We start from the raw sequence: 22971 nt of genomic DNA, 5'->3' as shown, positions 1-22971 counted from the left end.
AGAAAGAAAATGCGACTTGAGGCAGGAATGGCTACACTTCTGCAGGAGACAAAGTATTTGAGTGCATCTGTTCGGGAATTTCAAATCCCACAAAAGCCTTCGGCGCCGAAAGAACAAGTAGAGAAGGATGTCAAAGATGTAGACCCTCTCCGTGGGACATCTGGGAACCATTTGTGCAGTGGGCTCAAGCGCGGAGAGGAATGGATGGAGAGGGGAATGTCTTGGAGGTATGAGAATGTAGAGCTTTGAGCTGTGTCGGTGTGCGGGAGGGAATGGTTATTGTGTCTGATTGATGGCGGACGGAGGTGGGCATGTGCGGGCACTGTTTGATACCATCATTCCTGTCGTACTTGAATGACCCAGTCATGCTTACATGTTAATAAGTAGGCATATCAGCCGACCTGGCCCCGAGCATAAACCGGGGGATGTATTATGTGTGTGTCTCTAACTGTGCCAGAAAGTCCCACTGCTAATGATGTATGTACACAGACGACATGTCCAGCACCGCAATTGTAAATCGGCTGTAACATTAACTGGCTTGTTTTGTTGGTTATGTTATGTAACTTTATGATAATATCTATATAAATTTCAACAAAAAAAAAAAGATGTAGACCCTCATTTGACACCAGAGCCACGTTAGGAGGAAGAAGAATAGCCGTTCTTCCTTGAATTAAGAGTAGGCTGATACAATGGGTTTGAGCTTGTTCCAGGACTTTGAAGGATCGGAATATATGGAAACCCAGTGGCAAGACATTGAGGCGAATTTCCTAGTACAGGGAATTGACACTCTGCAATGCAATCACCTCCTAATGACATAACAATGTATGGTCAACTCATAAAAAGGGCGGCAGATAAATATGCAGTGCAATTAGAGGAGGAGAAATCGCAATCTTACTTCCTCCTGGATTCACTGCTACCTTCACAAACCAGGAACCAGCTCCTGTCCATGTTCTCCAGCATTCTGGATCAAGGGAGAGAGGCCTTGAAGGAGCCTGCTATGTGTACAGCAGTCACACCAAGGTCCGAGAAAAAAAGACCAACATTCCTCAAAGGATCCTCTGTACATAAGAAGAACCGTCCCTGCTGACTCCATTATCACAGCTACAGCAAAGACGAGGGCAAACATCCCAACAACATCGGGACCATCAACGGACAAGGACCGCAAAAGGATTAAGTTGGTGGGCAGTTTTTTGAGAGAAGGGCAGCTAGCCAGCGGCGAATAGCCAGCCCACTGTAATGCTCTTCGCAGTAGATATACACACCAACACTGGGATGAGATGGCAGAGCTAATGAAGCACTTGCCCAAACAATATTGTGAAAGAGCAGCTTGCTTTGCAGAGAAAGGGAAAACATTGCAAATACATGCCTCAAGTCGGCACTAAATGCAGCTGACACTGCAAGGTGCCAGATGATGGCTGGAACAACACTAAGACGGCATGCATGGTTAAGAGTATCTGGTTTCAAGACAGAAGTTTAGGCAAACCTCATCAATGCACCATTCAGTGGGGAACAACTGTTTGGCAGCACAGTTGATGAGACCCTTCAACAGCTGAAAAAGCACAACAAAACTGTGAAATCAGTGGGAGCACTGCAATTCAGAGGAAACTGCAGAGAGGAACAGCAGCTGTCCGAAGACCAGTAGGAAGAGAAGGTTTCTCTGGAACAACTTCACATTAGAGTTTTCAGGGCGCAAGCCAAGCTCAGAGACCTTCACAGCATTGGCAGTACCAAACCAAAGGACGCCAGCCCTTTTGGGGACAGGCATAAAGAAGCGCATAGCCTCGGAGAGGATGAGCAACCTACTCCGGGAAGAGACTTAAGTCATCAAACCCTCTCACACACAGCACCAGTGGGAGGCTGAATAAAGAACTTCCTACAGGAGTGGTGGAAGCTGACAGACAATAGGATATTAAACACCATAGAATTTGGATTCTACCTAGAAGTAATAAGGACACCGCCAGCAAGTGGACTAAAAAAAGTGGTCCACTCAAGAGGAAATATCCCATCTGTTCAAAGAAGTAGAAGCTACTATTCTGGAAAAGAGGGCAATAGAAAGGGTGCCCAAAAAAGAGGTCAGTCAGGGAAATTACTCACCATATTTCCTGATTCCAAAACAGGGCAGAACTATGTCCAATACCAGACCTCCATTTCTTAAACAAGTTCATAAACACTCAAAAATTCAAGATGGCAACACTTCAAGAAGTCATACCGAAGTTACAAAAGGGGAGATTAAATGACAACTATAGACCTAAAAGAGGCTTACTTGCACATCACAACGGATCACAGACACAAGAAATATTTGCATTTTGTAGTCAACAACCCTCACTATAAAATTAAGATGCTGGCCTCTGTGGTAAAGTCTGCACCAATAATGTTTACAAAGCGCCTAGCAGCAGCTGCAGCGCACTTAAGATAAGGAATACACGATATCCTTACTTGGACAATTGGCTAATAAGAGAAGTCTCTTTCAGCAAATGCCCAAAGGACATTCAGAGGATGTTAGCAAAACATTTCAGGCTGGGGTTTTCAATAAATATAGAAAAATCATTAACGTTATCAGAACAGGAAAAAAATCTTGCTAGCAGCAGGAATAAACTCAGCAAAGGCTTACCCATGTTAGAAGAGCATAGCCTCCATATTTGAGGAAATTTTCCTCTATGACAGCAAAAACTGTGGGAAAAATACTAGGAAAAATTTCCTCATGCATTCTTCTCATACCATAAGGAAGGTTACATATGAGAGCGATCCAAGAATGGGTACAAAGCCAGTGGTCACATGCCACAGGAAGTTAGGAAGGTCTAGTGGTTGTTACACAAAAAGTACAGGAAATGGTGTGGTGGAACAGATCACATTTAACTGTACGAAGACCATTTTTACAACCAACTCCTACAGTATCCATTACCCCAGGCGTCTCGCATATGGGTTGAAGAGCTCATATGGCAACACCAGCCGCGGTCCGTGCAGGTAACAGCGGTGGTGCCGTGGAAGGGGATATTCCGAGGGACGATGTAGAGGGAAAATGAATTATTACATTTTCCCTCTGTCCCTCGGAATCCCCCCCTCCCTTACGCGGCCCCACTGCCCTACCGCTGTTACCTGCACGGACCGCGGCTGGGCAACGCTCAAGGTCAGAGGTGTATGGAAGCAACAGGAAGCAGTACAGCATATCAGTGTTCTGGAGTTAATGACAGTGTTCCTAGCCTTAAAAGCCTTTCACGAAGAGCTGTGGTGATGATCTATATTAGTTTAAACAGAAAATGCAACAACAATGTTTTCTCTCAACAAGCAGGGAGGAACACAATCCCTTGTTCTATCAAGACTAGCGCAGGACATCTGGAAGTGGGCCAATTGGAGACAAATAAGCTTACCACAGATTTATCTTCCAGGGAAAGACTATGTTGAAGCGGACAAGCTAAGAAGACAAGCCTCATCCTCACACGAGTGGGAACTCAATCAAGCAGTACTCAAACATATATTTAAAAAATGAGATACACCAGATATAGATCTATTCGCAACACCAGCAATCACAGAGGGCCACTACTTTGCACCCAGACATCCACACCACCAGTCCCTGGGGAATGCTCTGTCAATAAACTGGTCTAGGATATTTGCATAAGCTTTTCCCCCACGATACCTCTGTTACACAGGGTAATCCACAAATGCAAACATTTCCACATGATGCTGTTACTCATTGCCCTTCAGTGGGCGATACAAACTTGGTACCCTGACCTAATAGAAATGGTGCAGGGCAACATTCGGAAGTTACCGAAACAAGACCTGCTGTTACTGGACGAGGGAAGAGTTCTACATCAAATCAGTAATTTTTAAAACTACAGCTAATCACCCACAACGGTATCCAGGCTCAGAGGCCTTGCTGCTAAGGGAGGGATCAGTTGAACAGTCAGGTCTTGTGCCCTTTCCTGAATTCCAGAAAAGAGGATGAGGTCCGGAAGTGGAGGGAGAGGTCTTTCCAGGATTTAACAGCGAGGTAGGAGGAGCGTCCTCCACTCTTGTTTCAGCAGATGCAGGGGTTGTGAGAGAGTGAGGCGTAGCACAGGTGTCTGGAGGGTTGGTGGAAGTTCACGTGGTGGCTGATGTAAGCTGACCCTTGACTGTGAAGGGCTTTGTAGACCTCTAGAATTGACCTCTCTTCTGAATTTTGATCCAGTGAAGCTTTTTGAGGGGGTGTGATGTGGGTCTGTTTGGTGAGGTCAAGGAAGTGGGTGATGATTCCTACTTTGAGTGTGTTGCTGTAGTCTGGTCGGCTGGTGACCAGGTCTTGAGTGACAGTTTGTCTGGTGTTGGTAGGGAATCATTTGAAGTTTTCCGGAGCATGCAAGGAGTGAGGAAGCAGGCAGATGAGTCTGCATTGATCTGGCTTTTCAAGGTGAGCTTGCTGTCTAGTATAATGCCAGGATTGCTGACGTGGTCTGTTGGTGTGAGTAAGAGTCCTAGTTCTGGAGGCCACCAGGAGTCATTCCACAGGTATTGTTCCAGGAGATCAGCACTTCCACTTTGTCCATGTTGAGTTTCAGGCAGGTACTTTTCATCCAGTCAATGACGCTCATCATGCAACTGCGGAAGTTGGCCCCTTGTAGAGGAGGGGTTTTCTGATAGTGAGAGGATGCGCTGGGTGTCGTCTTCGTAGGATATGATGCTTAAACTATGGGCTCTGACAATGTTGCCAAGGGGTTCATGTAAGGTGTTGAACAGTCTGGGGCTAAGGGACACCGCAGATGATGGTGTTGGGATCGAAGGTGAACGGTGGTAGGCAAATTCTCTGGGTTCTTCCAGTGATAAAGGAGGTGATCCACTTAGGGGCGTCTCCTTGGATTCCGATCTGATTGAGCCACTTGATAAGGGTGTGGTGGGATACGGTGTCGAACGCTTCTGAGAGGTTGAGGATGACCAGTACCACCGTTTCTCCTCAGTCAAGGAGTGTTCTGATGTCGGGGGCAGCAGTCAGGGTGGTTTCTGTTCTATGGTTTGCGTGGAATTGGTAGGTGTCCAGAAGATTGTGGTTCTCCAGGTATTCCATGATTTGGTGGTTGATGAGTATTTCGAGGATTTTGGCCGGAAAGGGGAGCAAAGAAATGGGATGGTAGTTCTTGAGTTAACTGGGATCTGCAGATGGTTTATTGAGAAGTGGTTTGACTTAGGTATGCTTCCAATCTTCAGGGAAGATGGCGGTGGTGATGGATGTGCCTAAAATGGCCGTGAGCTCGTTGCGCATCATCTTGCTCCCAAGGTTGAAAGTGTGGTGGGAACAAGGGTCCATGAGTCATCCTGAGTAGATAGAGATCACGATGGCTGTGGTGTTTATTTTATTTTAGGAGTTTTATATAGCGCTTACATGACCCGAGGGGTAATAGAGCACTTTACAACAGCGTACATGTATAGAAGCATAAACAGTCAAGTACAATGATGTACCTAGATTCTGGAAGTTACACAGTTCGATAATTATGAAGGGGGGGGGGGGGGACGTTGGGTGGTTAATGTCCAGAGGCATAGCGATGACGGTTGAAGAGAAATTCTTTTAGCTGTCTCTTGAAACTCGTGAAGGAGGGGTTAGTTCTGATATGAATAGGGAAAGAGTTCCAGATTTTGGGAGCGTTGCCTGAGAGAGAGTGGGAGAGGGCTTTTTGTTTGTCTTTTGGGGGGAATTAGGAGGAGCAAGTTGGAGTTTCTTAAGTTTGTCTATTGTCCTGCTTTAGTGAATGTGGCTGCTAGGTAATCCGGTTTGCCAGTGTGTAGAGCTCTATGGGTGAGACAGGCTGTTTTGAAACAGCAGCGCGCTTCGATAGGTAGCCATTTTAGGTTCTGCAATGCAGGGGTGATGTGGTCGTGTTTCTTGGATCCTATGACCATTCTTGCAGCTGTGTTTAGGGTGGCTTTCAGTTAGTGTGGCGTTTCCATAGTCAAGTCTGGACAGAACAAGAGCTTGAGTTGCGATTTTTAGATCATTGGGGGGTATGAAAGACTTAATTTTGTTGAGGAGTTTAGGCTGCACAAGGCCCCTTATGTAGTGGAGCTTATGTAGGAGCTCATGTTTAGTCTTGTGCCCAGAGAGATTCCTAGAGATTTAGCTGAGATTGCTGGGGTAAGTTTGCAGTTTAGGGAGTCTAGGTTGTTTATCCATTCTTGGATCTAAGGGAGTTGGTCGTGATTGAAGAAGCCAAAAAAATTGTTTTTTTTCTTGGTTATGTTTGTGATGGTTGAAGGATAGACAATTTTCTATTTTTGAAAGTGGGGAGTTGAGTCGGAGGATGTCTTTAAGGGAGGATATTTTGAAGTAAAGCTGGGTGTCATCGGCATAGAGATTATAGGAGATATTTGCTTGTTTTAAAATGGTAGTGAAGAGTGTAGACATTGAAGAGTGTGGGGGAGAGGACTGAGCCTTGAGGGACACCTCAGGTTGTGGGTGAGATGTCGGACATAGAGTTTTTGATTTTTATGAATTGGGATCGGTTATGCATAAATGAGGAGAACCAATTTAAGACAGTGCTATCTCCTCCAATACGCTTTTGTAGGGCATCTAAAAGTAGCTTGTGGTCCACTGTGTGTTCTGCATGGTGACCTAGTCCCAGGTAGTGAGTAGGCGGTCAGGGTTAGCTTCTGTTGGAGCGAGGAGGCTGTAGAGGCTGGAGGGGGTGGGTTCGGGTGCGAAGGTTTTGTGGATGGTCGAGATCTTGTCGTGGAGGAAGTTCACCAAAGTGTTGCAAAGTTCCAGGGAAGGGATGATAATTTTTTTTTTCTGACTGAGGGGTTGGAGAGCTCTCGGACTATGTTTAAGAGTTCTTTGTTGTGGTTAGCACTGGCTTCAATGCAGGCAGCCAGGGTGCTCATTTTCGTCTATTTTAGGAGTTGGTGGTTTTGGGTGAGGGATGTCCTGAAGGTGACTCGATCTATGGGCTCCCTGCTGGTGCACAATTTTCTTTCAAGTCGCTTGCAGTTGCGTTTCATGGTTCTCAGGTCTGTGGTGTACCAACTGGACTGTTTGTTGGATCTCTTTAGCTTGGTGTGCTTGACGGGGCAACTGTCAGCTTAGTCGGTAATCCAGGTGGTAAAGTTCTTGACAGCCTGTTCTTGATTGATTGCTGTGTCCGGTTGGGAGGTGTTGAGGGCATCAGTCCACAGGCTTACTGACACTTTGTTCCAGTTGCAATGTGAAGTGCTGGGCAGCTTGGTGGCGGTGCAAGGGAATTCTGTTATGATGAAGTGGACGATGGTGTGGTCTGTCCAGGTGAGGTCAGTGACATAACTGTACTTGACTATGTTGCTTGCTGTGAAAATGGAGTCAAGCCTGTGTCCTGTGTTGTGTGTGGTGTTGTTGACTAGTTGGGTGAGGCTGATCATGTTATAGGGTTCTTATATAGCGCCTATCACCACCGGTCTCTAAGCGCTCAACAGAAAAACCACAAACATACTGACGCCTCAGTGCCCGCTGCCTGCTCCAATTAAACTGAAGATATTACCTTTCCAAAAAGGTGTGTCTTCAGTTTTTTCCTGACGTAGAGTAACTGTGAGTCTTCCTTCAGACTGGCCGGAAGGTCATTCCAAAGTTGGGGAATGAGTACTGAGAAAGCACAGCCTCCTTTGGTTTTTAGATTAAATCTGGGTTGAGCCAGATTGGAGACAAAACCAGAGCGTAAGGATCTACCGGGAACATACTTCCTCAGGCGTTGCTTGATATACTCTGGGGCGTTGCCAAAGAGAACCTTGTGGGCCATGCAGAGACATTTAAATTGGACCCTAAACTTCACGGGCAGCCAATGCAGCTTACGAAGAAGTATGGTTGCATGTGAGCTTCTCGGGAGAGAGAAGATCAGCCTGGCTGCGTCATTCTGCACAACCTGCAGTTTCCTCAGCAGCTTCTGCGATAAGCCCAGATACAAAGCATTACCATAATCAAGCCTCGAGATAACAGTCGCCAAGATGATAGTTTGCAGCGTAGAAGCTGAAAGAATGGTGGTAAGCTTCCGTAACTGCCGCATCACGGCCGTGCAGGAACCCACCACAGCCGACACTTGAGGGGCCATGGTAAGATCCGCATCGAACTTTAGGCCGAGACTCTTCACTACTGTGCTGGGAATGGGAGTTTTACCGAGTTCTGGGGGCCAGTACAGATCATCCCAAGGGTTGGCCTTGTTGGTAAGCACCAACACTTCCGTTTTCTCGGCGTTCACCTTGAGGAAATTATTGGTCATCCAGTTGACCGTAAATCTAAGCAAGTTCCTTACTGATTCCTGGGCTTCTTGTGTTTCTTCCAGCTGCACCAGTAGCTGCGTGTCATCAGCGTAGTTAAAGATCTCACAATTTCTGCGCGTGAGTTCTTCCATCAGAGGTTGCAGGTAGATGTTGAATAGTAAGGGAGATAGTGCGGACCTCTGAGGCACCCCCCATGTCACATCCTTAATCCCGGACAACTGATCCCCCATCTGAACCCTCTGAGTGCGGCCTGATAGGAAGGATTCTAACCACTTGAACGCCTGGTCAGCTATCCCCATGCTTTCGAGTAAGTTTGCGGTGATGGTGCTGTTGAGTTGGAAACTGAGGTCTCCGAGGAAGATGTACTGTTTGAAGTCAATGGTGAGGGGGGCATGAATTTGGGGGTGACGTTGTAGAACATGTGGCGTGGTCCTGGAAGTCTGTAGGCGAGGGTGCCTCTGATGGTGGTTTTGCTGTCGGTTTGGAAATTGAGATGCTCAGTGATCGGAGTGGTGTCTGCGGTGGTGCACTGTATGGCGATTCCACGTTTGTGTTTGTTGGTGCAGTCCTGGTGAGCTGTCTTGTAACCGTCGGGAGGTGCCGAGGAGTAGTCCGGACTGGATCCAGGGTTGAGCCAGGTCTCGGAAAGTGATGGTATCCCAGAGATCAATGGTGTGCTTGTAGAGTGATCGAGTGTTGAGCAACAGGCAGTCATGGTTGGCGTGGTGGTCATCCTGCGTGCATGTGGTCCGGTGTTGTAGGCGAAGAGACTGCGCCGGCAGATAAAACTACATACCTTAGACCGTGGAGAGGTGAGGCAGCAGTTGTTGCGCAGTTTGGAGTCCAGGACTCGGAGCTCTTCGGCAGTGTATCTGTGTGTAGCAGGAGAACCAGGGCTCCTGGCGCTGGCCTCGGTCCATGTGCAGAAGGGATTGCCTTTGGTGCACCCGCAGCATTCACACTGCAGCCTCCATTAAGTAGGTCCTGGGGGGAGGGGGGAGGCAGTGGGCGGGGCAGGGGGAAACCATAGCGAAATGGCGGGAAAAAAACAGCGGGAGAGCGGCGATGGGAGAACTGGCACAAAAACAGAAAAAGGAGAAAAATACAAAAGTGAAATTAAAATTCAGCAATACAGCAGAGAGATAATACAGGAAGTTTAAAAACTAAGGGGTAAACAGAGTGTATTACAAGGCAGAAACGACAAGGCGAAATAGCAAGGCCGTCACAGATAAAAGGCACAAGCGGCTGTTTATGCAGCAACAAGGGAAAGCTGCTATGAGGACCAGAGCAGAAAGTTATAGATCTGATAGAGACATCTGGCAGCAGATTCCTTAACTTGCAAACTCTCCCCAGGCGTCAGACTAAATCCGGAAACTTTTTTCAGCAGTACCTTTACGCTCCGGGGGCTGTGTCGCATGACTCCGTAACGAGGTCGGCTCCAGATGTGACGTCAGTGGAGCCATATAAGTCCCCTCCGGCCCGCTGATGTCAGTTTCTTCTTTTTCCGTGTTGCACGTGGATTTAGAGTAGCACATCGCTGCCTGTTTTTCGGCCTGCAGTAATGGATTTTGTCGTCTCAAACAGTGTTCCTTCTTCTATGGCCTCCAGGTTTTAATCCTGTGGGTCCTCTGCTCGACAGATGTCTGTTACAAATCCACATTCTGTTTGTATGTGGTGCCTTGGGCAAGTATCACGATGCCGAAGAATGTGATGCCTGCCAGCGGTTGACGCTAAAAGCGCTGCGGGAGCGACGAATATAGCTACCAATGGCGTTTTCACAGACTTCCAGTTCCTCGAGGCATCTGTCGACTTCCCGGTCTGCAGTTAGCCGGTCCAGAGGTTGTTCCTGTGAGCCTCTGGTCTCTGGCAGCGGTCCCATTCCCCGGCTGTGGCTCGCGGTAAGTGGCGTCACCAGATAAGTTGTGGTCTTCTATGGCTCCTTCGACTTGCAACGTGGATTCCGGAGACTCCTCACGTCCCAGCACTGCGGCCTCCGCTCAGATGTTGCTCCGGCACCTCCCTGTTTTTCCTGGAGCCGGAGCGACTTTAAACCAGATGCAAGAGTATTACATTGTTCTTCATCTTGTCTTCGGACCCTCGCCTTCCTCTGGAGTGCCTGCGGACCCCAAGGAGGTCTTAGGCGCGGCAACTGCGACAACACCAGCGTGTTCGCCCTCGTTGACATCCCGAATCTTAGACACAGTGGCGCCGGCCCTTCAGGGTTCCCACCTGTTGCTCTGGCTGAGTCCGATGCGACATCGGTGGTTCCGCCAGGGATTATTTTTACGACGCCAAAGGGCTCCGAGCCTGGCGCTGTGGGGAGTCTTGCGGAGTGGTCTTCTCCTGGCCCCCTTGTGTCTGCGTCGCTGTCGGCGCCGACTGACGCCCCTCCACCTTCCCATGACAACATTGATATGGCACTGTTTCGGCGCTCTTTCCGGAGCCGTTTTTTGACGAGATAGTTTCTGTGAGTGATTCACAAGAGTAGTTGGTGGAAGGACAGGAGGTGGTGATTCCCTTGGAGCAGCAAGTGCTTTTGGACCCTTGTATGTTGGCCAGCTGGATTGTTGAGTTGGGTGAGGCGAGCGGGCTAGATTCATCCCCTGCTTCTACTCTTTTATCTCCTCCTGGCTTTGCCTCGGAAGCCATTTTTTTCCTGGCGGAAGTGTTGAAAAGATTGGTTGATGTCTTAAATTTTACTCTGCCTACAGTAGAGAAATCTACAGACCCTCTCATTGAGGTTCTTCATCCTGACCAGTTGGGAATTTGACCAGTGCTTCCCTTTTTCAAGGCACTTTCTGATGTTTTACTGGGGGCATGGGTTAAACCTGAGTCCGGCATACCTGTGGACTGTACTATTGCCCATAAGTACCGCCCTGCCCGAAGGACCCCACTTGCTTTAGTCGTCAGCCAACTCACTACAGTGACGTGGTCCAGGTCACTACAGCTTCCCATAATATGCGTAACCTTCCTCATTCCCCACTTGACAAAGAGTCCCGAAAGCAAGCCTCTTGCGGGAAATGTGTCTTCTCTTCCACCAATGGGCATTATGCTCCATTAACACGATTTGCATCCTCTGACATTTTTCCCATGTCTTGTGGGATTCCTTGGTGCAGGTATTGCCCTTGTTTCCAGAAGCTAATAGAGGTGAACTGAATCAGTTGATCTTGGATGGCCGACAGCAGCCATGTTGCTTATCGAGTGTGGAATAGACTCCACTGATTCCATTGGTCGAGCCATGGCCTCTGCTGTAGCTTTGCGCCGGTGCCTATGGCTTTGGACTTTTGGATTTTCACAGGCTGTCCTGTCACTCTTACTTGACATGCCCTTTGATGGTGTTCACCTATTTAGTGCCCACACAGATTCTGCCTTACAAAGATTTCAAGACAGCCGGGAAGGTTCAGACCCTTAGACTGCCCCTACATTCTTTTTTCTCATTTTACGATCTGAAGTGAGTGTCCTTGTTTAAGGTTCCCCCTTTTTGTTCTTGTTTTTACAACGCCATTGTTGGGCGTTTGATATGTCACCAAACAGGGTGTTCATGCCTTGGCAGAACCCCCCCTACACACCCTGTTTTTCGTTCGGGTCCTCTTTCGTTAGCGACTAGTTGTCTTTCTTGAGACCCTGCATGGGCTCTTCTCCTACTTGTTCATCCTTTTGTGACAACAGTCACTTGGGTTTATTGCCTTAAAATGAATGGGTACATGGACATCAATACCTCACACCCGTTACCTATCTGCCAACATGTTTCTGCCCATCTATATTAGCCTAAACGGTCTGGGGCATTCTTCAGGGCATGTGGATCCCTAGTGGTCGTTTATATGATTGTGTTCATGGATAACACTAAATGTTCTTGAGTGGGAGACTATCTTATTAATTCATTCAAGTGGGTCCTACCCGGTAATGGATGAATAGGTGCTTGATACCCTAGGTTTTTGGGAATACTGACAACATCTTATAATTTATAGATAGAGCAAAGAGACAGCACATGCACAGCCTAGGCAAGAACTAATAACATGTTATAGAATTTTAAAACACAAGAGAACTTCGTAATTAGGTAAGTACTTTTCGGATTATCAATTTTTACACTTAAGCAAAAATGTCACACAAATATGTTTTTACACAAGAAATTCTTTGCTATGGAGAAAGAAACATATACTGCATACAAGTATTTTCAAACATATTTTTGGGGTCCCCTTTTGAAATTTAGGTGCTAGGGTGTCAAGGTAACAAGATTTTGACTTTACCTGTCCTGGGGTGTCTGAAGGCAGAGGTGCTGGACAGGTTTGTAGCCTTGCGCACTACACTGTTGGCAAAAAGAGAGAGGCACCTAGAAACAGGCTGCAGAGGGGAACTTGGTACAAGTCCGGGAGCTCCCAACAGGGGGAGCTCAGTTTGTGAGGGTCTTGGGAGCTGGCGGCAACAGTCTCTGTTTGTGGACCCGGGCCAAAGAGCTCAGGTGCAGAGAGTTTTTGTTGGCTATTCCCATGCGTCACAGGCACTCGCGGCTCTTGGTCAGACCTGCAGAGGGGGACAAAACAGGACAACTTGGACACTGTTGGTGCTGGCCTCTGTGATGCTGATGTCCCTCATCGGCTGGTTGGTCTTTGGTCTTGACGGTGTCGAAGTTCGGATTGGAATACAACAAGCCTTGGTTGCTGCAAGGGGTCCGGTACCACGGGTATGGGTGCAGGCCAGCTCCTGGGGGTCCTGGCATATCTATATTTGGCTGGGAGATGGATCTGACCTCCTGGAACACAGTGACCTCCTTCTGGTTGCTGCTGCATCGGTGGACCCGGTGATCAGCAGAATGATGAACCGGACGTTGCGGTCAATGACTACAGGTTTTAGGAAGTGGCTCCTTCCCTTAAGTGGAGATGCTGGCTGCTTGACGAAGTGCTGGCAGCCCTCCGAGGCTTTTGGGGGATGCACAGCCGCAGGACTAGTCAGGTTTACGATTTTCGGGACAGGAGCAGGCTGGGGTTGGTGGCAAAAGTCGACAGCTGGTCCACAGTTCTCGCTTCTTTTGGATCTTCTTGGTCCTTCTTCTTTAGTCGGGCAAATCTGATTTCCTGGTGTTGAAATGCCACCTAAATACTGAATTTAGGGGTGTTAAGGAGAGTGATGGGGTAAAGGGTAGTAGCCAATAGGCTGCTTACCCTTGTGGTCACTACACCCCCTTAATGACCACTTCCTGTAGGGGCTGGGCATAAACCTCTCCCAGAGTTCCTAATTCAGCCAAAATCAAGATGGTGGAACCCTTCTGTTTTTTTGGAACACATCAGGCAGCCCACCTTAGAGGGTTTGACTAGCCGTGTGGTGCAACACGCCTACTTGCATAGCTAATTTCCCGCCTGTCTTGGTTCCAAATGGGCATCGGGGCAGGGGTTGGCATCTCCCAGGTCTGGGAGAAGCAAGGATTGCATATCAAAGGTGGCAGGGGTTTTGAAGCCCCATGCCTTGATATGCTAAATCACTAGTCATCCTACGGAAGAAGGTGTGAACACCTTCCTCTTGCATAGGCATTGTTTTTGGCCTCCGCGAGCGTGGTTCCTCACCTGCAGGGGTCAGAAACATGTCTGTGGTGGCAGGCTGGATGATACCAGTCAGCCTGCACGCTAGATAGTGGTAGGATTTTCAGGGGGCACCTCTAATTGCATCTCTTAATTGATCCACTGCTGGCATCAGTATGGATTCATTAAGACACAATGTTCGATACCAAACACCATAGGTTGCAGTAAAGCCATCATGTAGTTGGAGAACTCTTAATGACCAGTGCCCAGTACATATACTTAAGATGTCTTCCCTGTGCACTTGTACTATCTAGTAATTGAACTAGACAGCACAGGGGTATATCTGCTCATGAAGATATGTCCTCATATGGAATATAATGCACCCTGCCTTAGGGCTATAAGGCCTGCTGTAGGGGTGAATTACATACATTGCGTGTAGTGTCTGTGGGCATGGCACACAGGGTGTGTGCCAGGTTATGTTTTCACATGTATCTGTATCATTTCACTCAGCCTGCAGTGGCAGTCTGCATCAGTTTGTGGGTCCCTAAGGGTGGCACAATACATGCAGCAGCCCTTAGGGACCCTCTTTATTACCCATGCCCTAGGTAACAGAGGTACCATTTACTAGGGACTTACTGAGGTGCTAATAGTCTTGCCAGTTGGGGAACAATTGAGCAGTTACATTGTTTTAGAGAAAGAGCACTGGCACTGGTGACCTGGTTAGCAGGAACCCAGTGCACTTCAGTCAGAGTTGCATCTAATACCAGGAAAAAAGTGGTGGTGACAATATGAAAAGGGGGCACTTTCCTACACGTCAACCCCCTGTCCTCAAGTTCTTCCTGTTTCCGCTGCGACTCTGGCAAAACATGCTTCAATCCTTCAGTCACTGCTTAACAAAGGGGCACTAGAGAGGGTCTCCTAGGAGGAAAGAGATCCTTGGGTACTATTCTTGTCAATTTTTGGTGCCCATGAAGGGCAGGAAGCTTAGACGAATTTTGGACCTTAGGTTCTTGAACACTGTCCTGTGAAAGGATGGATTCAAAATGGTGACCGTGGTCCACGTCCTCTCTGCCCTAGACCAGGAGGATTGGATGGGTGTTCTTGGGGATGTGTGCTTTCATGGGACCAAACTGAAGTCCCACAGGCATTTTCTCTAATTTGTTGTGAGGAAGGAACACTTTTAGTTCGTCATTCTGCCCTTTTGACTCGTATAGACCCCTAGGATATTCATGAAGGTGATGGAAGTTGTAGACCATCTACGCGGGCCGGACATGCATGCCTTTCCATGCGTTGACAACCGGCTGTTGAAGGCAGGCTCATCATAGTCAGTGACAGCCCACCTGCGGACAGCATCTTTTTACCTTCTTCCTTGGGGCTTTCAATCAGTGAGCCAGAATCCCACCTTTGGCCAGTACAAAGGTTTCCCTTCAAAGGGGCAGTCTGGACATGGTGGTGTTCAAAGCCTTTCCACCCGCAGTGACTCCAATACAGTTGCAATATTATTCTAGTTTTTTGGGCTCGGTTCTGTTACAGATGGTGCTAAGGTTTCTTGGTATCCTGTTCTCTTTTATCCTGCGTGTGCCTTTTTGCTCATGAGGGTGCTGAAGTGGAACCTCACTGTTCAGTCGGCTCAGCACTTAATGCCTCATGAACAACATCCTATGTAATACAAGTAGGCCTGGGACCTTCAAATGCAGATTAATTATTTCAACCTGGCTTGTGGGAGGCTGTTCGCCTTACTGCACCCAGAGCTCACGGTGGTGGCTGTACTGGTCCTTGGTTGGATGGACCTCGTGGGCGAAGTAGACTTCAAAAGCCTCTTAACTCTGCTAGAGCAAAGGCACCATATTAACCTTTTGGAGCTGTGTGTCATATGACTGGTTCTCAAAGCCTTTCTGCATTTTATTAAAGGTAGCCTTGTGAAGGTTCTAATGGAAAACATGACTGTCATGTAGTCCCGCATCAAGTCGGGCAGGTTCACATGTACCATGACTGGATGTGCTGAGACTGACGCTGACAAAAGATTTCCATCTTCCATGGGATTCAGGCTGAGCTAATCTTCTTACTCCTGGAGTGGATTGGGAGGGTCTATTACCTCGACTTGCAGAGTGCGAGCATCTGCTCCATTTACCTCTTTCTGCGGACTTGTTTTCTCAGCAACAGAACAGGGTCTTACTACTGAAACTCCATAACCTACACCTCTCTGGTGATGACTGAGTAGAACCAGCCCCAGGGATCTGGTCTGGCTGAGTAGGTGGTAGATGTTATCGTGGCTACTCAGCTTCCATATATGAAGTCAGTGTATTCTGGACATTGGGCGAAGTTTGACCTGTTGCAAGGGCCATTGGCTTGCTGCAGGCTAACATTTCTGAAGTACTTCTGTTCTGTCTTTAGCCCAGCAAGGCCGAGTTTGTTGTCCCGCTTGGCCTTTGTAAGTTTGCCTGATCAATACTCCCATGTTTGTCACCATTTTTTATGTGTTTTATGAAGGGCTTGAAAAGATGACAAGCGGTTTGCAAGTCAAAAGAGTTGCACAGCTTCGTTCACATTTGTGTTGAAGTAATCCACGTAATCAGTAATAATTTGCAGTTCATCCAATTTATTAAAAAAGTATACCAATCCTTTTCCATCACGTCAAAGGTACATAGTTCCATTGTTTTGTGCATTTTACTGCTCCAGAATTGCCCATCCGGGCCTATTCGTAGGCACATAGTGAAACTTAGTTCCTCCGTCACATTAAAATCCACCCAATGCATTTCGGTCAACCTGGACCTTCGTCAGAGGTATCTATGGTGATTTAAAAATACGTATCAACTGCATGCTATGAAAGTGTATAGCAAAAAGTAAATAAATAACACATCCTTTAATTTAAACAAATCTGTGCCCCCATTAAATCTGTACCATTTCACCCAACCTCTACTCAAAGAAAACTATTCCACCCACCGACAACGTGCCCTTTGATTTAAACGTATCTGCGCCCTGATTAAATATACCATTACATACAACCTCTGCTCAGAGAAAACTATACCACCCTCCATACAAGAACCTACATAAGAATAAGTCCTCTAATCCCTCTTTTATCCAGTTTCCCAATAACCATGGCGCTCCCTTCCTCCTACCTGTGTTTTAACAAGTCAGATCTCTTAACAGCATTCTCGCCTCCCTCCTACTTCAGGGCCAGTTTACTTTAAATCACCCCGCGCTACTGCTTTTAACTACACTTCTATTTCCCCACCTGAAACCTTTGATTAACACGTGACATTTACCCCGCCCTCCAAACTACCAATGCCGCTCCCGAAGCCGTCCTATTACTTCCACCCGTGTCGCACTAACATTGCGTGATTTGTTTATACAAAAAACAACCTACATACAACAAAAATCAAAATAAATTCAAACTCCAACATAATCTGCTAGCATGTTATTGATCCAGCTTTTAAACGTGACTGTTCATAGAAAACTTTGACGTGATCGTCTCACTTAAATGTTCCTGTATACATTGTATCTGCGGGGTGCTAAACAGGGTTGGGACGGCTGGAAAATATACGTTTGCAATAGACCTGAAGCACACCTTTCCTTGAAATTCAGTCCTTTTAATCCATATTTATCATTCTTAGCGTGCATACACTCTAAATGCGCTCCGTCCCAAGTGCGCATTAGAAGAAAACAACATGAAAAGATGACAAGCGGTTTGCGAGTCAAAAGAGTTGCACAGCTTCGTTCACATTTGTGTTGAAGTAATCCACGTAATCAGTAATAATTTGCAGTTCATCCAAGTTATTCAAAAAGTATACCAATCTTTTTCCATCACGTCAAAGGCACATGAAGGGCTGACATGCTTTTCCTCTTGCCCGATTTGTTATGCTGGAGCGGACCTTAATTTGGTTCTTAATAATGTGCCTTTCAAGAATATGCCCAGTGATTCTTTGAAACTTCCGACCCATATGACTGTCTTCCTCATTTCAGTTACTTCCACGCACTGCTTCAATGGCATAATTCCTGTTTTCTTTCCGCCACCTCATTGCTCAAAGGAGAGATTTTTACCGGTCAGATTCCAAGAGCGCTCTTAGCATTTATATTGATTGGATGTAGGAGCACTGGGTGGTTGGCCAGCTTTTTGTGGGATTTTCTGGAGCGAAGAGAAATGCAGCCCTGAAAAAGACCCTATCTAGATGGATCGTTCTTTGCATAAAAATGTGCTGTACCTTGTCAAAAAAGGAGCTTTCTGAGGGTCAATGGGCTCATTTTACCAGAGTTAAAACCACCCCTGCAGCCTTGGCAAAGGGGTGTTCCGGTGCTATACATCTGTCTGGCACCATTTCTGTGTCCATCCACACCCTCACCAGTCATTACTGCCTTGAATCACAGGTCTGTAGGGAGGGTCATTTTGCCCACTTGGTCCCCCAGGATTTTGTAGTGTGAAGTCCAAACATAAGACCCTCCATCTTTTCTGGGTACTGCTTTGGTATCTAGTCTAAAGGTGAGGAATCTGCGGTGGAAAATATCCATCCGAAGAAATTACTCCTCTTCAGTAACTCTTTCAAATAGATACTCTATCTAGCTGCAGATTCTTCACAGCAGTTCCTTCTGCCTGTTCTGTGGAATTGACCCATTTGTGTTAATAAGGCTTCACATTAGATTTTAAACACTGTCATAGTTCTCAATCTGATACTGATGATCCGCGTCTAAGGGTGCACAATGTGGTTAAGTGACTTGTGCTCAGAGTTTCGCACCATGCCCAAACTTTGTGGCGAGGCAACCATGGTGTCAGACCGTGCTATCTATCTGCATCCAGGAGCAATTGATGGAGATGTTTCCATATCCAGTCAGGTGCAGTAGGGGATTCAACAGGTTGAGGAATCTGCTGTTAGATAGATTATCCACCAGCAATAACATTACAAAAGGTAAGAAAATTGTTGTTTTATGCAAAATACGGTTTGCTGGTATCTTGTGTGACATTTCATACTAAAGGCTACATGTTATAAAAAAAAAGCCACACAAGGTACTAGTAGGAGAGTAGCTGGAGCAGAAAAAGGCTGCAAGACATTTTCTATGTGAACGAGTCTCCCAATCGTGAATATTACATGATTTCATGTAATTTGAGAAATTTCTGTAACTTAAGTTAATTTTGTATTAATACAGAATTCTGGAATTAAGCCATCACAACCTAATCTTTGATTAAGCTGCATCTCCATAGACTTGAAGGAAGTGTGTTGCAAACTTTTTTTTTTTTTTAAATAAACTAAAGCACTGACTGTAGGGTAACCTTATTAAGTGGTATTGTACTTTACTATTCTGAGGTGTTACTTAGCCTCAGCTACTTGAGTAATCCTTGGACGGCTTTTTCTTGTTAACCATGTAGTCTAGTGTTAAAGAGGGACATAAGGTCAGTTTGCATTCCAATAGTACTGTACCCCAAGACATCAGTGGTTAAATAACTCAGATGGTCATAGTTTGAGCTGAGTCACACGACTGCCCTCGGATCACAGAAACCAAGTTTTACCAAACTTCCGCATTAAACCTACCTTCCCTTAATACCACTGTGTTTTGGTAGAACTTTTGTTGTTACCTAAGGAATTTGCTGATCGTAATTGGGGATGTTCAATCGTATGTTATCTGACAATTGTGAAAATATTTATGGGTCATAGTGAGCAGCTGCTTTGGTATTACCTAGTTAGAATACATGGCGTAGTATTGTCAAGTCTGTCATCAAAGTTGTTAAAAGCAATCATGCAGTATTTAAACATGTTTATTTGTGTTGTTTCCAACTAGGGCATATATACATTGTATCCCTTCATTAATGCCAGGATCATTGCTGTATCAATGGCAGATATTAAGGTGTTGCTGACTCAAGAAAATCCTTTCTTCAGTAAATTTAGTAAAACAACACAAATGCAGACAAAAGATCTTCGTAAGTATTTCTTTTTTTATATAGAAAAGTTACAATGGAGCTCCTAGCTGAAGTGAGGTGAAATTGTGACAATCTCCATAATTTTTACTTGCTTTTTTATTCAGCAAGTGAAGCATCATTAAGTTGTAATATGGCTTGCTGATTCGGGGGTAGCTGTTTAACCAAGCATGAGCATTGCAGAATTATTGAAACCTTCAAATACTGCAGCTGCTTACATATACCTGCAACTGTGATTACCCTGCCATATACTGATTTCCAGTTTGGGTGGCACTGAGGCTATTGAAATTTGGTCTAAAAGATTTTGAGTTTTCCTTACTAGGTTGAGGAAGGCTTATAAAACCTTTTCTATGTCATCATGTGCTGCTGAAATTTGGAGAGGCCAGTGAGGTTTCACTGCAAACCCAAGCACTCCATAAATAAGATTGTATGTAAAACCGTACAAGGAGTACAAATGTACATGGCTAAGGACTAAACATTAAGGCATAGGACTGATGAGCTGCAGCAAAAAAATGTAGAAATCCTGCAGCAGGTGTTTTAAAAATGTGCAAATGTTGAGCAACTGAAATGGGCATAGAAGTTAAAGCTACAGATCTTATGGTTACAATCATGACTAGGACCTCAATCGAAGGCCAGATTGAAAACATGGTAATTCAATTAACCATAAGCATCAGGCTGGTACTTACGGTCTCTTCTTGAGTCACATAATCTGAAGGGAGGGGATCTGGCACTTAGGATGATACCACTACAATCTAAACTCTTGTAATAGAACAAATATGGCAAGCATGCCTTCTGAAACAGAGAGCAGACAGTGTGAAAGAATGATAAAAGAGCAACAGTCTGTGCCTGGTTATGCTCCTGGAAAACTTAAGGATTGGCCCGACACAGTTCCAGAATAGTCAAGTCCACATTTGCTGACTATATTGAAATAGTCCAGAAGGCAAGAGGATCCTAAGAAACAGTTAAGAAGCAAATATGTGCACGTAGTGTCTAATAAATTTTGTTTCACCCCGCGTGACTAAGATATTTTACAAAGCCCCAACCCACACCCTTGAACACACACAGACTAGAATTAGGATAAAAAGAAAGTAAATGCTCAGAGAAATTCATATTGAAGGAGGTAGCAAAGATCTACTCGGCACAGCTGTGGAGTTGGATCCAAACCCCCACCTGGCCTCCATACCCCACAGGACCTGACAGTACATTGATGCAGATGACACAGTGATGGGGAATGTGAGTTAAAAGCAAATGGCTGTGGAAACAGAACAAGCTGTACACAGTGAGTCGTTATTTTATAGACACGGGGAATTACTGGCAATCCTATGCTTTAATCAGATCTGTGCTCTTATCACCTTCTTAGAAAGTGGAAGTGTTGTTTGCACAGCTAGGTTTCTAGTGAACAACTAATAGATGACATGTTACTTATTGTTGAGAATGGGTTTGGTGGATATGCTCGGGGTAGTGATGTCTGTCTCAATGAACTCAATGAAGGGTACAGTGTTTCTCACAGATTTTGTTAGCAGCCTTACGTTCATTTTAATAATTAACAGGTTAGGATGAAGTTAGGAATTCTTTTAGTAGGGTTAGAATTTGTTAAAAATGAATCCTGTATAATTGGAGGCTGAATGAATTTTAACATGTCAGAAGTAAAAGCAGAATTGTTGAATTTGTTTGTGAGCTAGAGCTAGAGCTAATGATGGACCAGTTTTCTGCTTTTTAAAAAAATGTTAAGTATCTTTAATAGAAAGCCCTGAGGGTGATTTCTTCTGGTCCAAATTAAGTGAGTTTATTAAGTTCAATATATTTTATTTGACTTTACAGCATAAAGGTGGGCATTACTATCTGCAAAATTACACGAACATTAGAACACAAATATACTAACTTTACTTCCCCCCCACCCAACTCCATCTACCCTGGTTCCATTTAAGTGCTGGATTGTTGCGTTTAGCCCTGGTAAGTAATAGTTCGTAGCATGTGTGGCTGAAGATACACATGCTCTGCATACTCCTGCCGTCTAGTGTTGGGCTTGAACGTTGCAGGTTATTCTTGCTCAAAGAAGTCTTTTCAAGTCAACAGGTACTCTGACTCCTCCCTTAGTTGGCAATGCACATGGTCACCGACTCCATGGTTAGATTTTTCCACCGTCTGGTTCGTATGTATACTGTTGGAATTCCCGGACAGGTTACTCATTCGTTAATTCGAGCCCATGTGATAGATCTTCACTCTTGTCATCGAGAAAGACTTCTTCTGCACCTGTTCCATTTTCTCTCTCTTTTCGGCGCTTCAGAGATCATCACAGATACCGTACTCTCCGAGTGCCCTCGCCCCTTCAGAGCCCCGTGTACTTCAACTCCATTGACTCTGGTAAATGAAGAGGCATAGAGGGCGATGGAATGGACTCCCTTCAAAAAGTGCCCTTAGTGCAACTCCAAATACTCTTGTGCGACCTCCATAGGGTTTTTAATTTCTGCCTCTCGCCAGACCACCGACACAAGGTGCATCTTCTGCCCAGCCTTTCAGTGCAAGAAGAACTTTCAACAGCACAGAGACGGATGCTGGGCACACATCAGCATGCAGCGAGAGTCAGCAGATGCCACGTTGACATTTTGGCTGAAGTGGACTTGCAGAGGAAGAGGAGGATGTATAATCTCAAGGCCTTCCGATACACCAACCCAGAGGCAATAGACTTCAGTGCCCTACAGCCAGAAAAACAAGAAGAGGACAACGTTTTTTTGACCTCCACCACCACTTGACCTTGAACCAAGTTGACTCCAAGGATCATGAGTATGGGTGAACCCTGAGAACACCATGTATCGCTCAAAAAGCTGCACACTGAGTTGGACATCTGCCACTCTAGGTCAGACATCCAGCCCTGGACACAGGACACTGCCTCCTACAGGTCCTCTGCAGCATCCGAGTTCCGGTTGATACCGAGGCATGGCATTGGAGTTGAAATAGGACTTGACCAAGAGCCTCGATTCCCATCAACCCTACAGAACAGATAATCCAAAGCACCATTTGAACTCCAAAGGACCCATCGGTACCTGCAGACCGTTCGGCAGTGAGGCCCCCCTCCACTGCCGGCCCCAGTGACTCTCAAAGGTTGTTCCTAGAAAGACTTCAGGAGGAAATTAATGAAAGATGCAAATGTATTTTCATCCACCCTCATGCTGGGAAGGTTTCCTCCAAGGATCTGAAGATTTCGTTGCCTCTACCCTGTAAGAGAATGTTGGCTTTCGTGGAGAATACCATGTCAGGCACTCCCTCAGAGCCTGTGCCTTAATCAAAACTGCTCAAGGACGCAACTTACAGCCCTCTCTGCACATTCCACTCAAATTGACTATT

The 22971-nt window shown here is 46.0% G+C and overlaps 1 protein-coding gene across 1 annotated transcript in view; it reads left to right on the top strand.

Annotated features, from left to right (window-relative positions):
- Positions 1–22971, top strand: part of NSUN2 (NOP2/Sun RNA methyltransferase 2) — a 503790-nt gene that overhangs the window by 392212 nt on the left and 88607 nt on the right. Inside the window, exon 17 of the mRNA XM_085606101.1 lies at positions 19491–19629. Coding sequence (XP_085462227.1) covers positions 19491–19629 — 139 coding nt within the window. The remainder of the gene's footprint in view (positions 1–19490; positions 19630–22971) is intronic.

The sequence above is a fragment of the Triturus cristatus genome, chromosome 5_1 (assembly GCF_964204655.1).
Source record: "Triturus cristatus chromosome 5_1, aTriCri1.1, whole genome shotgun sequence".
Taxonomy (NCBI): Eukaryota; Metazoa; Chordata; class Amphibia; order Caudata; family Salamandridae; genus Triturus; species Triturus cristatus.
Note: the sequence above shows the minus strand (reverse complement) of the source record. Positions and strands in the feature narration are given on the sequence as shown.